The 13,546-nt window shown below is 51.4% G+C and overlaps 1 protein-coding gene across 3 annotated transcripts; it reads right to left on the bottom strand.

Moving 5' to 3' along the window:
* Nucleotides 1-1,208: 1,208 nt before the first annotated feature.
* On the bottom strand, nt 1,209-12,259 carry Copz2 (COPI coat complex subunit zeta 2). 3 transcript variants are annotated; one of them, XM_050157036.1, is made up of 9 exons: nt 12,123-12,259; nt 11,389-11,463; nt 8,319-8,454; nt 7,716-7,807; nt 7,237-7,292; nt 6,384-6,461; nt 4,791-4,842; nt 4,084-4,122; nt 1,209-1,539 (listed from the first exon to the last, which is right to left on the bottom strand). In XM_050157036.1, exons 1-9 carry the CDS (start codon nt 12,222-12,224, stop codon nt 1,492-1,494), a joined length of 678 nt encoding a protein of 225 aa, XP_050012993.1. In that variant the 5' UTR covers nt 12,225-12,259; the 3' UTR covers nt 1,209-1,491. The 3 variants fall into 3 exon arrangements, with proteins under 3 accessions (XP_050012993.1, XP_050012994.1, XP_050012995.1); XM_050157037.1 differs by having other exon boundaries at nt 8,319-8,400; XM_050157038.1 differs by lacking the exon at nt 12,123-12,259 and adding an exon at nt 10,777-10,924.
* Nucleotides 12,260-13,546: the final 1,287 nt, after the last annotated feature.

The raw sequence follows: 13,546 nt of genomic DNA, 5'->3' as shown, positions 1-13,546 counted from the left end.
CCGTAGACCCGGAGGCGTGCCCGTCGGTGCCTCCAGGTGGCGCTGTAGGACCACGGATGTCGTGCGGGGGCGGAGCTTCCTGCTGCACTTTGCTCCTGTGAGGGGCGGGAGCTGGGGCGGGGCTTGGGAGCCCACAGCCCAAACCCTCGAGGGATCCAACGCTACTGTAGAAAAAGTTCGCGACGTGGAAAGCGTAAGGATCAGAGAAAGAACGGGAGAAAGTGCAGAGACTGGGACTAGGATAGATAAGAGGGATCAGGATGCTCAGAAAGTCTATTTATTTCCATCCTTGAGGGTTGTCCCCAATCTCCTATGTCGCCTCTCCGGACCCCCCAATCCTTCGCGACCTCAAGAGGTGCGCGGATGCTCTGGACACACGCGCAGTGGGCACAAGTTGGTGCCTCCTCACCCCCAGGATCCTGATAGAACCAGCAAGTTTATAGGACTCTAGTGCCCAGGATACATGCCGAGATAAAATTCCGCGGTCCCAGGCACGCCAAGAAAAATAGCCAAACTATTCCTAAGTTTGTCAAAGTAAGCCCGACTCCGCTTCCTTTCTGGAAGCTAGTAATGGAAAAAATGATTCAAGGAATCCCGAGCGGAGCCATCCTGTGTGCAACGCAAACACAAAACGGGGGTACCATCTTCACTCCCCTTTCCTGGAAGACAGTATTATTCTGTCACTATTACTAATACCACCACACACTGTCGTATCTAGCCGCTCAACCACACATGGAACCTCGGGCTACCAGAATTGTACCCCTCCTGTGCTAAATACTTCCCTTGACCCAACCCAGCCCTGATGACCCCATTCACAGATAAAGCTCACCCAGTAGCTCTGAAAATCTGAAAAGACACACCGCGGAAGCCCTTCTCTGAACACACACACACACACACACACACCCGCCTCTGAACACAAACACACACACATACACCTCTGAACACAAACACACACACACGCCTCTGAACAAACACACACACACACCTCTGAACAAACACACACACCTCTGAACACAAACACACACACATACACCTCTGAACACAAACACACACACACACACACACCTCTGAACACACATACCCGCCTCTGAACACAAACACACACACATACACCTCTGAACACAAACAAACACACACACGCCTCTGAACAAACACACACACACACCTCTGAACACAAACACACACACACACAAAGCCAAAAAAGGAGATCTTTGGCAAGAAATTAAAGTTTATTAAGGCCTAGGGCTGAAAATGTGACTGATGTCCGAGGGAAGGAAACTTTTCTGGTTCCCATGGCCCCAGGGGCAGGCCAGGGTACTGAGCAGGGTTAACGGAGCTGGGACCAAACTTCTGCTTCTCGGAATCCCTGGCAGAAGACCTCTGGGAGAGGCCTGAGAAGGCCGAGGGATCTCTCCTGACCCTTGAGGTCTCAAGGCTTTTGAAGGAACTGGAAAAAGGTTCTCTGGGAAGGGAGCCTCGACTCCAAGGCCTTCATTTTAGTAATGACCATTTAATTTGTTCCTTGGCTGACTGAAGAACCTGCCGGGAGGGAGGGAAGGATGTTGGGAGAAATAGTTGAGAACGTCAGTCCTTTTACTGGAGGTCTTTGAAGCCCAGGGCGCCTCTCCAGCCCTGGCCACTAGGTGGCAGCAGCTTGCCACTATTTAGTTTTAAGGAGACCAGGCAAACCCAGGTAACTGCAGCCAAACTTGAAAAGACTGCTACCCAAGTCAGTACAAGTATGGGTGTGGGTGTTCGACCCTGCCTTCCCCGATCCATGCCAGGCTACAGAAGTGCCATCATCAGGCAGGGGCTGGGCTCAGCCTCATTCTTGCCGGTGCTCAAGTATTCAGCACCTTAACGAATATTGGGGTGTGTTCCTAGCACCCCATCCTGTTTGCTGATGGGGCAACAGCTGTCGATGTGTGGGATTCTATTGCCAAGAAAAAAAAAACACCTCAGTCCAACGTATGCCCTTATCTGTATCAAGACCCCATCCTGGCATGAAGTCTCCTTTCTCCCCCCCAAAATGTCCACCCCACACTGCATAAGTCCCTTTCCTGCGGTCTCCCCGCTTCCTGGGGACAGGGACCTCCTCCCATCTCTCCCAGGGACCCCTTCCTCCACATTTTGTTGCATATCCACCTCTATAAGTTTTGTTTTTAATTAAGACGTCCCCTAACACATAGGTGTGGCGCCTGTGATTTCAGCTCCAGGGAGTGTGAGGCAGGAGGATGATGAGTTCAAGGCCAGCCTGAGCTACACAGCAAGACCATACCAATCTTCATTCTTCGTTCATTTGGAAAAATAGAAAGTTATTTCCTGAGACTGTAAGACAACATTCTAGGCTCTTCCCATCCATGAACTGATTCATCTAGTTCTTTAAAATGTTTTTTACAATCAGTGTGTGTGTGTGTTGTGTATCCGTGTGTGCGTGTGAATGCTACAGCACACACGTGGAGCCGAACACGGTGATGGTGATCCACACCTTTACTCATCGGGGAGGCGCAGGCAGGTGGGGATTGACCTTGTGTCCTCAGGGTTGGCAGCGGGGGCCCTTAGTCACTCGCTGCTATCTGATTCACATAACTAGACCAGGTGGGTTCTCCTCTTCTGGGAGCCCTGGAGACGCTGAGTAACTTGCCTTTGCCTTTCAACTTTGGCTGGTAGAGTAAGAGCGTAGGGTGACTCACATGAATGCATTTTCTTTTTGTTATCGTTGTTGGTTTGTTTTTGGAACAGGGTCATGCTCCTTCTTTGATCCAAATCTGAGGCACTGGAATGATAAGCCTGCACCACCGTGCGGGTGCTGGGAAGTGTGGGGATCGCCCAGGGCTCTGTGCATGGTGAGCGAGCGCTCTACATCACCAGGCCCACTCATGGCTTCTTCATCTTTTAAAGAATTGTATGTGTGTCACCAGGCGGTGGTGGTGCACAACTTTAATTCCAGCACTTGAGAGGCAGAGGCAGGCAAATCTGAGTTCGAGGCCAGGCCAGTCTGGTCTACAGAGTGAGTTCCAGGACAGCCAGGGTTACACAGAGAAACCTTGCTTCAAAAAACAAAAAAACAACCAAAAAAAAAAAAAGTCTCTTCAAGAGCAGTAAGTGCTCCTAACCACTGAGCTGTCTCTTTAGCTCTGCCCAACAACTGGCACTCGTGTTTGCTCTGCTCAGTAACACCCCCCCCCCTTTTAGAATGTTTAATGTTTCTTGCATTTATTTACTTTAGTGTGCTTTTGTAGAGGTCAGCAAACACCTTGTGGGGAGTCAGCTCTCTATCGCAGCAATCAAACCCAGCTCAGCAGGCGAAGGCAAGTGCCTTTACTTGCTACTTATTTATTTATTTTTGTATTTTTCAGACACATGGCAATCACTCGGGGCTCAAACTTGACTTTGAACTCCTGATCCTATGGCCTCCACCTCCCAAGTGCTGGGATTATAGGTGTGAACCACCATGTCTAGTTGGTCTATTTCTTTATTTTATTTTGGATAAAGTCTCATCTACGGCCCTGGCTAGAGCCCGGAAATCACTGTGTAGCTCAGGCTGACCTTGAATTTGAGATCCTCAGGCCTCTGCCTTCAGAGTGCTGAGATTATAGGTGTGAACCATTCTCTTCCAACCTCCTTCCACCCTGAAAACCACCAGGCAGCCACATTTTTTCCCAGCAGAACATGAGGAAACATGGGGGACCAGAGGGCAGACGGGTTGAGGAGAGTAGTGTAGGACAGTGGGCATCGCACCTGGTGCCACAAACTCATCTCACAGGGACTCATTAGGACTAGTTCATGCCAGGGAATGAAACTCCTTGGACATAGTAAGTCTTATCAGACAGACCTGCAGATGGCCAGAACTGAGGTCAAACCATTTGGCTTGACTAGCAGGAAGTCTGTGAGCCTGGAGATCCAATCTGTGGATAGTAACCAGGACACACACACACACACACACACACACACACACGTCAGTCATCAGCTCATCCCTTCTGTCCCACACCTCTGGTCTCTCTTAACTCTGTCTCCCCTGCAACCCTGGGCTCTCCATGTCCTCTGGCCTGCTTCTGGCCAAGGCAGATGCATGAGGCTTACCTGGGCCACACTCTGTTCTGTTAGGCCAGCGTCATCAGTCTGTGGGGAAGGAAAGTCACAGTCAGGAAAGAGAGGACTTGTTGAGTCAGAGAGGTGACGGCTTGCAGGGCGAGGGGTGCAGCAGTTACATGACCCGGACCGGCACCTCTGTCTCTGCTTAGCAGACAGAGGTCCTACAGCCTGTGATTTAGATGCCAGGACCTCTGTTACCCCAACCTCCATTGCTGGGGATTAAACTCGGGACCTCACACATGCTAGCCAAGTGTTCTTTCTAGCACTGAGCTGCATCCTTAACCAAACTGCGGGGAGGCTGATAAAGGGAGCTAACGTTAGGGAAAGGTGTCACCAGGCAACAGGCATGGAAAAACCAAACCAGAGCAGAAGGGTGGGTCCCCAGTTCCCAGGGCTGCCTCCTGGAGTCATCTGGAGGATACAGTTATTGCTCCATTCAAGCTTCTCACCGGAGGGTGGGGAGGAGATGTTATTTATTCGTTTGTTTTTATGAGGAACGAACAGGAACAGGAAGATCTCCTCTTAGCAACAGACACCCCACAGGTGCCACCAATAACTTCCCCTAAGTGTGAAGTCTGAGTGGCTGGGCTCCCACCAGCTTTAACCCTGGTAACCTGGTACCCAGGAAGGACAAGCAGAGAGGGGACAGGAAAGGCAGCCTGGAAAAGATAGGGGTGGGGTACAGGAAGGCTTACCCTAAAATTCACTTTCTGGATCACTTGCTGGGGGTCACTCTCCAGGATCACACTACAAGATCAAAGAAAATTGGGGGGCAGGTTGGTGATGTGATCCCCCTCCGACAAGCCACTTTCCGGTTTTTAATATATCCTATAGTGTCTCTCCTCTGGGGAACCTTCCCACAGGTGGTCCTGGAGTCACACGCCTCCCTCCCCCTGGGGGACTCTCAGCTCTGCTCCCTCTGGTCCACCTCCATGATCATCTCTGGGCAAATATTCAGCTGAGGGTCCTGTGAGACGGCACAAGAGTTAAAGGTGCCTGCCACCAAACCTGACAACCTGAGCGTGATCCCCAGAACCCACGTGGTGGAAGGAGCAGCTGTCCTCTGACCTCCACACTGTGGCACACACAGCGATCCAAGATCAAATAAATAGACAAAAATTTAGCCAGGCGGTGGTGGCGCACGCACTCTGTGAGTTCGAGGCCAGCCTGGGTTAAAAGAGCTAGTTCCAGGGCAGGCTGCAAAGCTACAGAGAAACCCTGTCTCGAAAACACAAAACAAACAAACAAACAAACAAAAAATGTAATAATAATAATAATAATACAATTGAAAAAAGGACAGCCCGGTCGAGCTGAGTAGACGCTGTGAGGGGGGGCTAGGTCTTCTCAGGTTTACAACCCAGCCATCAGCACACCACCAAGCAATAGCAGGTAGTTAATACAAACCGACGGCAGAGGGAGGCAGTCTCAGGGCCCCACCTCCCAGAGGTCCCTGCCCTCAAGTTGGGTGGTACAGTACCATGGAAAGAACACAGCCTCTGAAAGATGTCATGAGCATGGTTTTAGATCTTCACCCTTCTAATCCCTTTGGTGTATGTCCTTGGATAAGTTACTAGAATCTCTGAGCCTCTGTTTCCTCCTCTGTAAAAAGGGCAGATGTTTCAAAGACGCTACAATCGCTGCACCTCCAGCATTGAGGCAAGAGGGCAAGGGGTGGGAGGACGCTCGAGAAGTTGCTGCTACCATTTACCCCAGAATCAGACCTCTTTTCTTCCCTGATTATTGTCCCCTCTTCGCGGAATCCTACTAACCAACTTTTCTTATCAGTAAGTCTTATTACTTATTAATTAGTAAGTCTGCCAGCTTACTAATGAGAGGCAATATTTACTGAGGAAAAAGACAAAAAGAATCCTCAAATGAGCAATGGGAGCGATGGGCTCTGTGTGTGACAGCTTCCTTTTAGCCCCATTTTAGAGATGGGGAAAGGAGAGTCAGTGTCACGTGAATCCAGCTGGCATTGGCGGGGACACTCTGGCTGAGGACCTTTCGAAAAGGGACAGATGTCTTTATTCTTCCTCAGCCCTGGAGATCAACCTGGATGTCCCCAAACTCGACCTATACAGCTGCCTGCTGCAGGTGGCTAGCAGGCTACCCCCGCTTTGGCTTGACTTTGGCTAATCATGATAAGGGAAGAAGGTTTGGGGGCCTGGTAGGAATATGTGGGAGAAGGGAGGATGAGTTGGCCAGAGAGCTGACCGGAGTGCTCCCAGCACTGAGTCCACAAAGGTCATTGTGAGTATCAACATCTCTTCTCTCTGTCTCCTCCTCACCCGCCATCTACGATTTCATCCAGCACCAAGAAGGCTCCATCCATGTTCTCCAGCAGCCAGCGTTTCTCCACGTTCTTCCTGTGGGCAGACACAAGCGCCTGAGCCTCCAGGCCCTCCCCAACAAGACCTGGGCAGGAGGATACCGGGCAGTGGGGGCAGAGCCGGTGCCAGGGACTCTGAGCACAGAGCAGGCGGCCATCGTAGGTTGGTTGGTTCAGTGGGTCTCCCTCCACCTTCTTAATGCTGCGACCCTTCCGTACAGTTCCTCATGTTGTGGGGACCCCCAACCATAAAATCGTTTTGTTCCTTGATAACTGTAATTTGCTACTGTTAGGAATCATAACGTAAACATCCAACACTGGACTCCTGTGAGAGGGGTCGCGACCCACACTAGTTCTAGGCTGTGTTCCTGGCCTAAGGACCAGTACTGATGGGGATGCAGGGAAACCGACTCTGAGCTTAAAGTTAGAAATCCTGTTTATAGCGGGCCGTGGTGGTAGACACCTGTAATCCCAGCACACAGGAGACTGAGGAAGGAGGGCCGAGTGGGAGGCCAGTGTGGCTCTGTAACCAGACTTTCCTCTCTCTCTCCCTCTCTCTCCCTCTCTCCCTGTGTTGAACTGCTTTGAGTTCTGTGACCTCAGGTAACTCAGTGTCTTGAGAGCTGATATCTGATCATCCCCTGTGCATGGCTCTGCCTGGGACACCACAGACATCAGGGGCCTTGCAGGAAGCCACTCCAGTTCTAAGACCGAGAGTCCCAGGGAAGACAGCAGGGCGGAAGAGCCTTGCTTCTGGGACAAAGAGAAAGGCCTGGGGGCTGCGGCCCTGGGGTGCAGAGACTCTCACTTACCTTAGGATGTGGCTCAGAGAGTCAAACAGGCAGGCCAGAACAGACATGAGCATCAGCTGAGGAGGAGGAGGGTGTGGGAGGAAGAAGAGAGCTGAAGCTGAGAGGCCCAAAGCAGGCCCCTGAGCTCCCAGTGTGGGCCCCGCAGGAGGGCGGGAGCACTCCCTTGTCAGAGAGGGCTTGGCTGGAGGTTAGCTGCACTTTGACTCAAGGGAGGAATTCCCCTTAGGTTTGAGCTGGGGGACACTGGAGTGCTCCCTTGGAAGACATACTGGGTGTCTCCTTCTCTAAATATGTTTAGGAAGAACTAACAGCTACAGAAGGTGCGATGATCCATTTCTGGTCCCCAGGGGACCTAAGGAGACCCATTCTGGCTGCCCTTCCACCTCCAGATCCTAAAGGGAGGAGAGCAACGGGAGCATCCAGAGCCCACCTCCACCCCAGGACAGACCCTCCTTTGTCACCCAGCATTCTAGATTCACCTCGTTCTCAGAGGAAGAGCCCACCACATACAGGAGGAGGTCAATGCTGCTCTTGTAGACGATGGTCATGCCCCCGAAAAATGCGATCTCACCTAGAAGGAGGAAAGCTTTCAAATTGGCAGACCCCGACCCCAGCCTGGGGCTAGCCTGGTCTCCACTCCCCTTGCCTCTCCTTTTGCTTCCCACTTCCTTTCCCAAGGACCTCTAGACAGACCACCACTACCAGGAGGCCGCTCTGGGTGTCCTTGGTCCCATCCCTCCTGTTGAGTGGTCAACACACCCAGCCTGCAGTGGACCTCCCACCCACTCTCCATCCCATGCAAGGCCCTGGGACCAGGTCAAGTGTGTGTGTGTGTGTGTGTGTGTGTGTGTGTGTAGCGGGGGTCACAGCACAGTTGGTCTCCTCAACCAAGAGGGGGGTGGGGGTGAGAGTGATGGGGAGTAAAGGCCCCGGGATGAAAGGAAGAGAGGACAAAGAGCCTCAGAGGAGAAGGGGCTGTGGGTGTGGAAGGCAGGCAAGGACAGATGTGTTCAGATGGAGAAGATGCCAGACACTGGTGGTCAGTTATCTGGGAGTTCCAGAGGAGGAAGGGCAGGCATTACTTTCAGCGCGGCTGGTCTTGTTGAAGACGTTTTTCTCGAAAACCATCTGCTCCTTCATGGAGGGAAATGTGTCGTCATAATACTGTGAGAAAGAGAAGGAGAACGGCCCATAGCCCTTGCACAGAGCTAGCTCCAGCTGTGAAAGGGGTGTAGCAGGGAGGTTAGGGCTGGCTAAGCTGCACCTCCTTGTCACCTCCCTCCAGGCCCTTTCTGTTTCCAGGCCCCTATAAACAAATTCCACGCAACAAACAAAAAACAAAGTAGAGAAATATTGGGGCTGCCTTTGAAGTCTTTGTTTGATTTTCTTCCTCTCTCCCTTCTCTCCTTCCTCTTTCTCCCCCCTTCCTCTCTCTCTCCTTCCTTCTTCCCTTTCTCCCTTTCTTCCTCTCACCTTCCCCTTCTTTCCTCCAGCAGTGCTGGGGCTGCAAACCAGGACTTCACCCGTGCTAGCAACGGGTCCACCACTGAGCTGCATCCCAGCTTGTTCTCGCTTTCCCAAATCTTTCTTCCCTCCTTCCTTCCTTCCTTCCTTCCTTCCTTCCTTCCTTCCTTCCTTCCTTCCTTCCCTCTCTCCCTTCCTCTCTCCTCCCTCCCTCCTTCCCTCCCTCCTTCCTTCTTTCATTTTCTTGAGGTCTGGCAATGGAACCCAGGACCTTATGCATGCTAGGTAAGTAAATGCGTTTCCACTACCTACATTCTCAGGGCCTGCCTCAGTTATTTTCAAAGCAGAGTCTCATTGTGCCAGCCAGCTGACCTGCTATATGTAGACCAGGCTAGCCTCATTTTCTTTATTTATTTTTAATTATTTTTTTAAACATTTACTTATTATGTATACAATATTCTGTCTGTGTGTCTGCCTGCAGGCCAGAAGAGGGCATCAAATCTCATTTCAGATGGTTGTGAGCCACCATGTGGTTGCCGGGAATTGAACTCACGACCTTTGGAAGAGCAGGCAATGCTCTTAACCACTGAGCCATCTCTCCAGCCCCCCCCCCCTATTTTTTTAGACATGGTTTCTCTGTGCAGCCCTGGCTCTCCTAGAACTGAGTCTGTTGGTCAGGTTGGCCTTGAACTCACAGAGATCTATCTGCCTCTGCCTCCTGAGTGTTGGGATGAAAGGCATGCGCCACCACCACCGGCTTATCCTCAATTTCTTAACATATAACAAGGATAGGATCTTCTAGCAGGAGGCCCCAGAGGCTTTAGCAATGCCAGTCCATCTCTACCCATCTGCTAAAGCAAGGTGTGTTTAGCTCAATTTTCTGAATGTGAATTTTCAGTAGTTAATCCTTCAGCTAAGTTAGCAGATTCTCTGCTTGCTTCTACCAAGGTGAATGTTATAAAGACTAAGTTTCAGTTCCAACAAATGAAAAAGCTTTACTATATTTCATATCTAGTTTAGATGTTCTATCTGGGTGTAGTGGCATATACCTGGAATTCCAGCACCAAGAAAGAAGTAGGAAGATCAGGAGTTCTGGGCCAGCCTTGACTACATAAGACCCTGTCTCAAAAAAAAAAAAAAAAAAGTATGGCTAACCAAATAGTCTTAGCATTTAGGAAGCTGAGGCAGGATCACTGTGACTTCCAGGCTAGCCTGGGCCACACAGTAAATTCCAAGCCATCCTTGGTTATAGTGTGAGTCCCTGTTTCAAAAAACAAAATAGACAAACAAAAATATCCAGGAGTCTAGTTAATTCCAGTGAATTTTCAAGTTTTTGAGTCTAGACTGGTCTACAGAGTGAGTTCCAGGAGAGCCAGGGCTACACAGAGAAACCCTGTCTTGAAAAAACAAAACAAACAAAAAAAGAAAAGAAAGGAAAGAAAAGAAAAACAAACAAACAAAAAAGTTAGGGCAAGATGTTATATGCTTGCCTGTGATCTCAGCACTCAAGAGGCAAAGGAAGAAGCAAGACAAGTTTAAGGACAACCTGGTCCACAACAAAACAAAACAAAATAAAAGGATTAGATTTCTGCACAGTTAATCAGTGGCAAGAATATTATCTATCTCTCATTTATTTATTGGAATTGGTTTGTTTTTGAGACAGGTCTCATTATGTATCCCTGGCTATCCTGGAACTGACTTTGTAGACCAGGCTGGCCTCAAATTCATAGAGATCAGCCTGCCTCTGCCTCCTGAGTGCTGGGATTAAAGGGTGTGTGCCACTGTCTGGCCTTCAGTGGCAGGAGTTTTAGGGCATTTTTCTTTCTAAAGTTTTTTTTTTCCTCTTTTTTAAAACATTTATTTAGTTGAGTGCGAGTGTGTGTGTGTGTGTGTGCATATTTGTGAGGGGGCAGGTATGGAGAAGTCAAAGGACAACCTGATGGAACTTGTTCCGTCCATAGTGAATTCAGGATCCAACTCAAGCTGTAGGCTTGATGACAGACAAGTGTCCTTATTCCCTGAGCCATCTGGCCCACCCTGAGACTTTGCTTCAAATTTAGTTTTAGCTCATCTCACCCAGGCCATGTAGGATGGACGCCAGATAACAGAAGGAGAGTTCCATGAAAGCCTCAACTCCAAGCCCCCGAGTCTGCCTGTCAGTTATGACAGTAACCCTGTGACCTCGGGCAACCTGTTTCGTTTCTCTGCGCTTCATTTCCCGCATCTGTGAAGCCAGAGAGTGGGACGTCAGGGCCTCGCAAATACCACCTAAGTCTAAATACTCATGCTAGACCCTTCGTGTCTACCAAGCTGAAATACAAAAGCACACAGGTCGCTTGTCTCCAGTTCAGGGACGGGGACTCCTAGGTCCCAGCTCATCTCTCCACTGATCCCTTTGATGGAGCTTCTCAAGCTCACCCCAGGGTGCAGCTGGCCAGAGCAAGAACAGCGAGAAGACACGAAACCACGTCAGGAAACACAGTAGAGGCAGAGGGGATGCCCCTCTTCCCCGCCAGCTGTCAGACTGATAAGGCATAGCGTGGACAGAGTGACTTCTAGAGAATCTAGGTTGGGCTGCTCTGCCATCCAGAAAGCAGTTTCTCCTAAAGGAGTTAAATGGGCTGGGTGGGGACCGCTTGTCTTGGACGTGTGGCACTGTCTTCAGGGTTTCTGTGATGAGGGGGTTACCTTGGCCAGCAGCCTTCGCCCATCGTTATCTAGGATGAAGACAGCCTTGATGGTGTAGAGAGAAGGTTCCTGAAACTGACACAGGAAAGGAACCTCTGACTCAAAGTGGACCCGTATCGTGGGCTCTCTGGAGTCAGCGATCCCCCAATCCACAGCTGGTTCCAGCCCAACCCTGTGCCACATGGACCATTTCCGGTGCCCACTCTACTCCCAGGCAGATGTTCCACTGCAGATCCGAGGAGCGGGTGCAGAAAGTCCTACCGGGCCCAAGTTCTGTCATGCACTGACTGCTCCAGAGCCCGAGTCGGAGTGTATCACAGAACCTGGGCCCGGGGAACAGCGGCGCCGAGCGAGCCTCCGTGTGTGCAGCTGACCCCAAGCTCCAGAAGCGCGGCCATCACCCTGGAGCAAGGGAGCCCAACCAGACCACCTCGCCACTCCCACTCTTCCCTCGTCCCGCCAGAATCTCACCCCCAACCCCGTCACCCCAGTCAGTCCCTAGCACTGCTGTGAGTTCCCCCAGAACTTCAGCCCCGCGACACTCCACTCAAGTCAGGCCTCCTCACCCCTCCGTGCGCTCCAGGACAAACTTTTCCTCCCCTCCCCGGGCCCGGGCTCCCTCTCCGGGGCTGGGCAGTGGTGGCACAAAGTTCCCAGCTCGGGAGCCCGAGGCAAGTCGGCTGCCCCCGACTCCAACCCTGCCGCCCGGGGACCCAGCACCCCAAGCTCCGTACCCGCAGTTCTGTGGCTCGGGTGGGCGGCGCTGCGCCCCCGGCTTGGGCGGCCGAGGCCCCCTCCCCCGGGTGCGGACGTGGCCAGGCCTCCGGCCGCTGCATTCCGCTCGCTGCTCGCAATGACAGCGCCGCCCCGCCCCGCGCCCGTCCCCCCGCGGCGCCGCCCCTCCGCCCAGTCCTGCGTGGCTGGCCTCTGTGTGTGTCCCCTCTCTCTGAGCGAGCTTTCTGCTTGACCCCCACTCTGCAGACCCTCCTCTTCCCACCTGGCTTCTTTCTCATTCTTCTCCCTGGAGCCCTTTCTGCGCCTCCAAGTCTCTCAGGTAACCCAGAACCAACTACTATTATTCCCCCTTCTGGCCTCTTTTGGCCCTGGGGCGGTGGGGCCTGTGGCTTTGGTTCATAGAGATCTCCACGTGGCTGCCCTGGGCCAACCCGAATCACAGGTGAGACTTTTTTCAGGACGCCCAGATGCCATTGGGACAAATATTTCAAGTCACCTTTTTGGATCTCAGGACAAAGCTTATTAGAAAGACCAGGTGGCGACCCCCTCCGTGGAGAAGAGTTCTCTTCCTCTCATACTAATTGGAGGAAAAGAGCCATGGGCTGAGGGACACCTCCCCCAGATATTTCAAGACCCAGAGGTGGATAGGGCAGGCAGTATATGCCCATAATCCAGCCTGAGCCTGTGGACAACCTGGCCAGAGTCCACTCACACACAGCGAAGGAGTGAGCGGAGCTTGGCCAAGCACTCAGAAGGCTGATCTGATCCATGTGCCTTTTGCACCGAACACGCCCACTGTATGTCAAAAGCCAAGCCTGGGAAGTAGGTGTTTTCAGACATAGCAGTTGAGAAGAATCAGGCTTTGTGTGACCTTTTCATGCCCATTGGAAAAATAAATCTATCTATTTCTCATCCAGTTTAGACACTTATGTGGGGTCAGAAGACAGCTCACAGAAGTTAGTTCTCTCCTTCTACTTTCTAGGTCCTGGGGCTTGGATTTTGGTTGTTAGTCTTGGTGGCCCCCATGCCTTTACCCACGGAGCCATCTTACTGGCCTGAAAGTTTCTTCTTAAATATCCTCATCAAGGAGGTTGGAGAGGGGCTGGAGAGATGGCTCAGTGGTTGAGGGCATTGCCTGCTCTTCCAAGGGTCCTGAGTTCAGTTCCCAGCAACCACATGGTGGCTCACAACCATCTGTAAGGGGGTCTGGCGCCCTCTTCTGGCTGTCGGGCATACACACAGACAGAATATTGTATACATAATAAATAAATAAATATTTTTTTTTTAAAAAAAAAGGAGGTTGGAGAAATGGTTCAAGAATTAAGAGTATTGGGGGCTGGAGAGATGGCTCAAAGGTTAAGAGCATTGCCTGCTCTTCCAAAGGTCCTGAGTTCAGTTCCCAGCAACCACATGGTGGCTCACA

Source organism: Alexandromys fortis, unplaced genomic scaffold (assembly GCF_014885135.2).
Source record: "Alexandromys fortis isolate MF-2015 unplaced genomic scaffold, M_Fortis_MF-2015_v1.1 scaffold_31, whole genome shotgun sequence".
In the NCBI taxonomy this organism is placed as follows: Eukaryota; Metazoa; Chordata; class Mammalia; order Rodentia; family Cricetidae; genus Alexandromys; species Alexandromys fortis.
The sequence above is the reverse complement of the archived record's forward strand: the minus strand, read 5'-3'. Positions and strand labels throughout refer to the sequence as shown.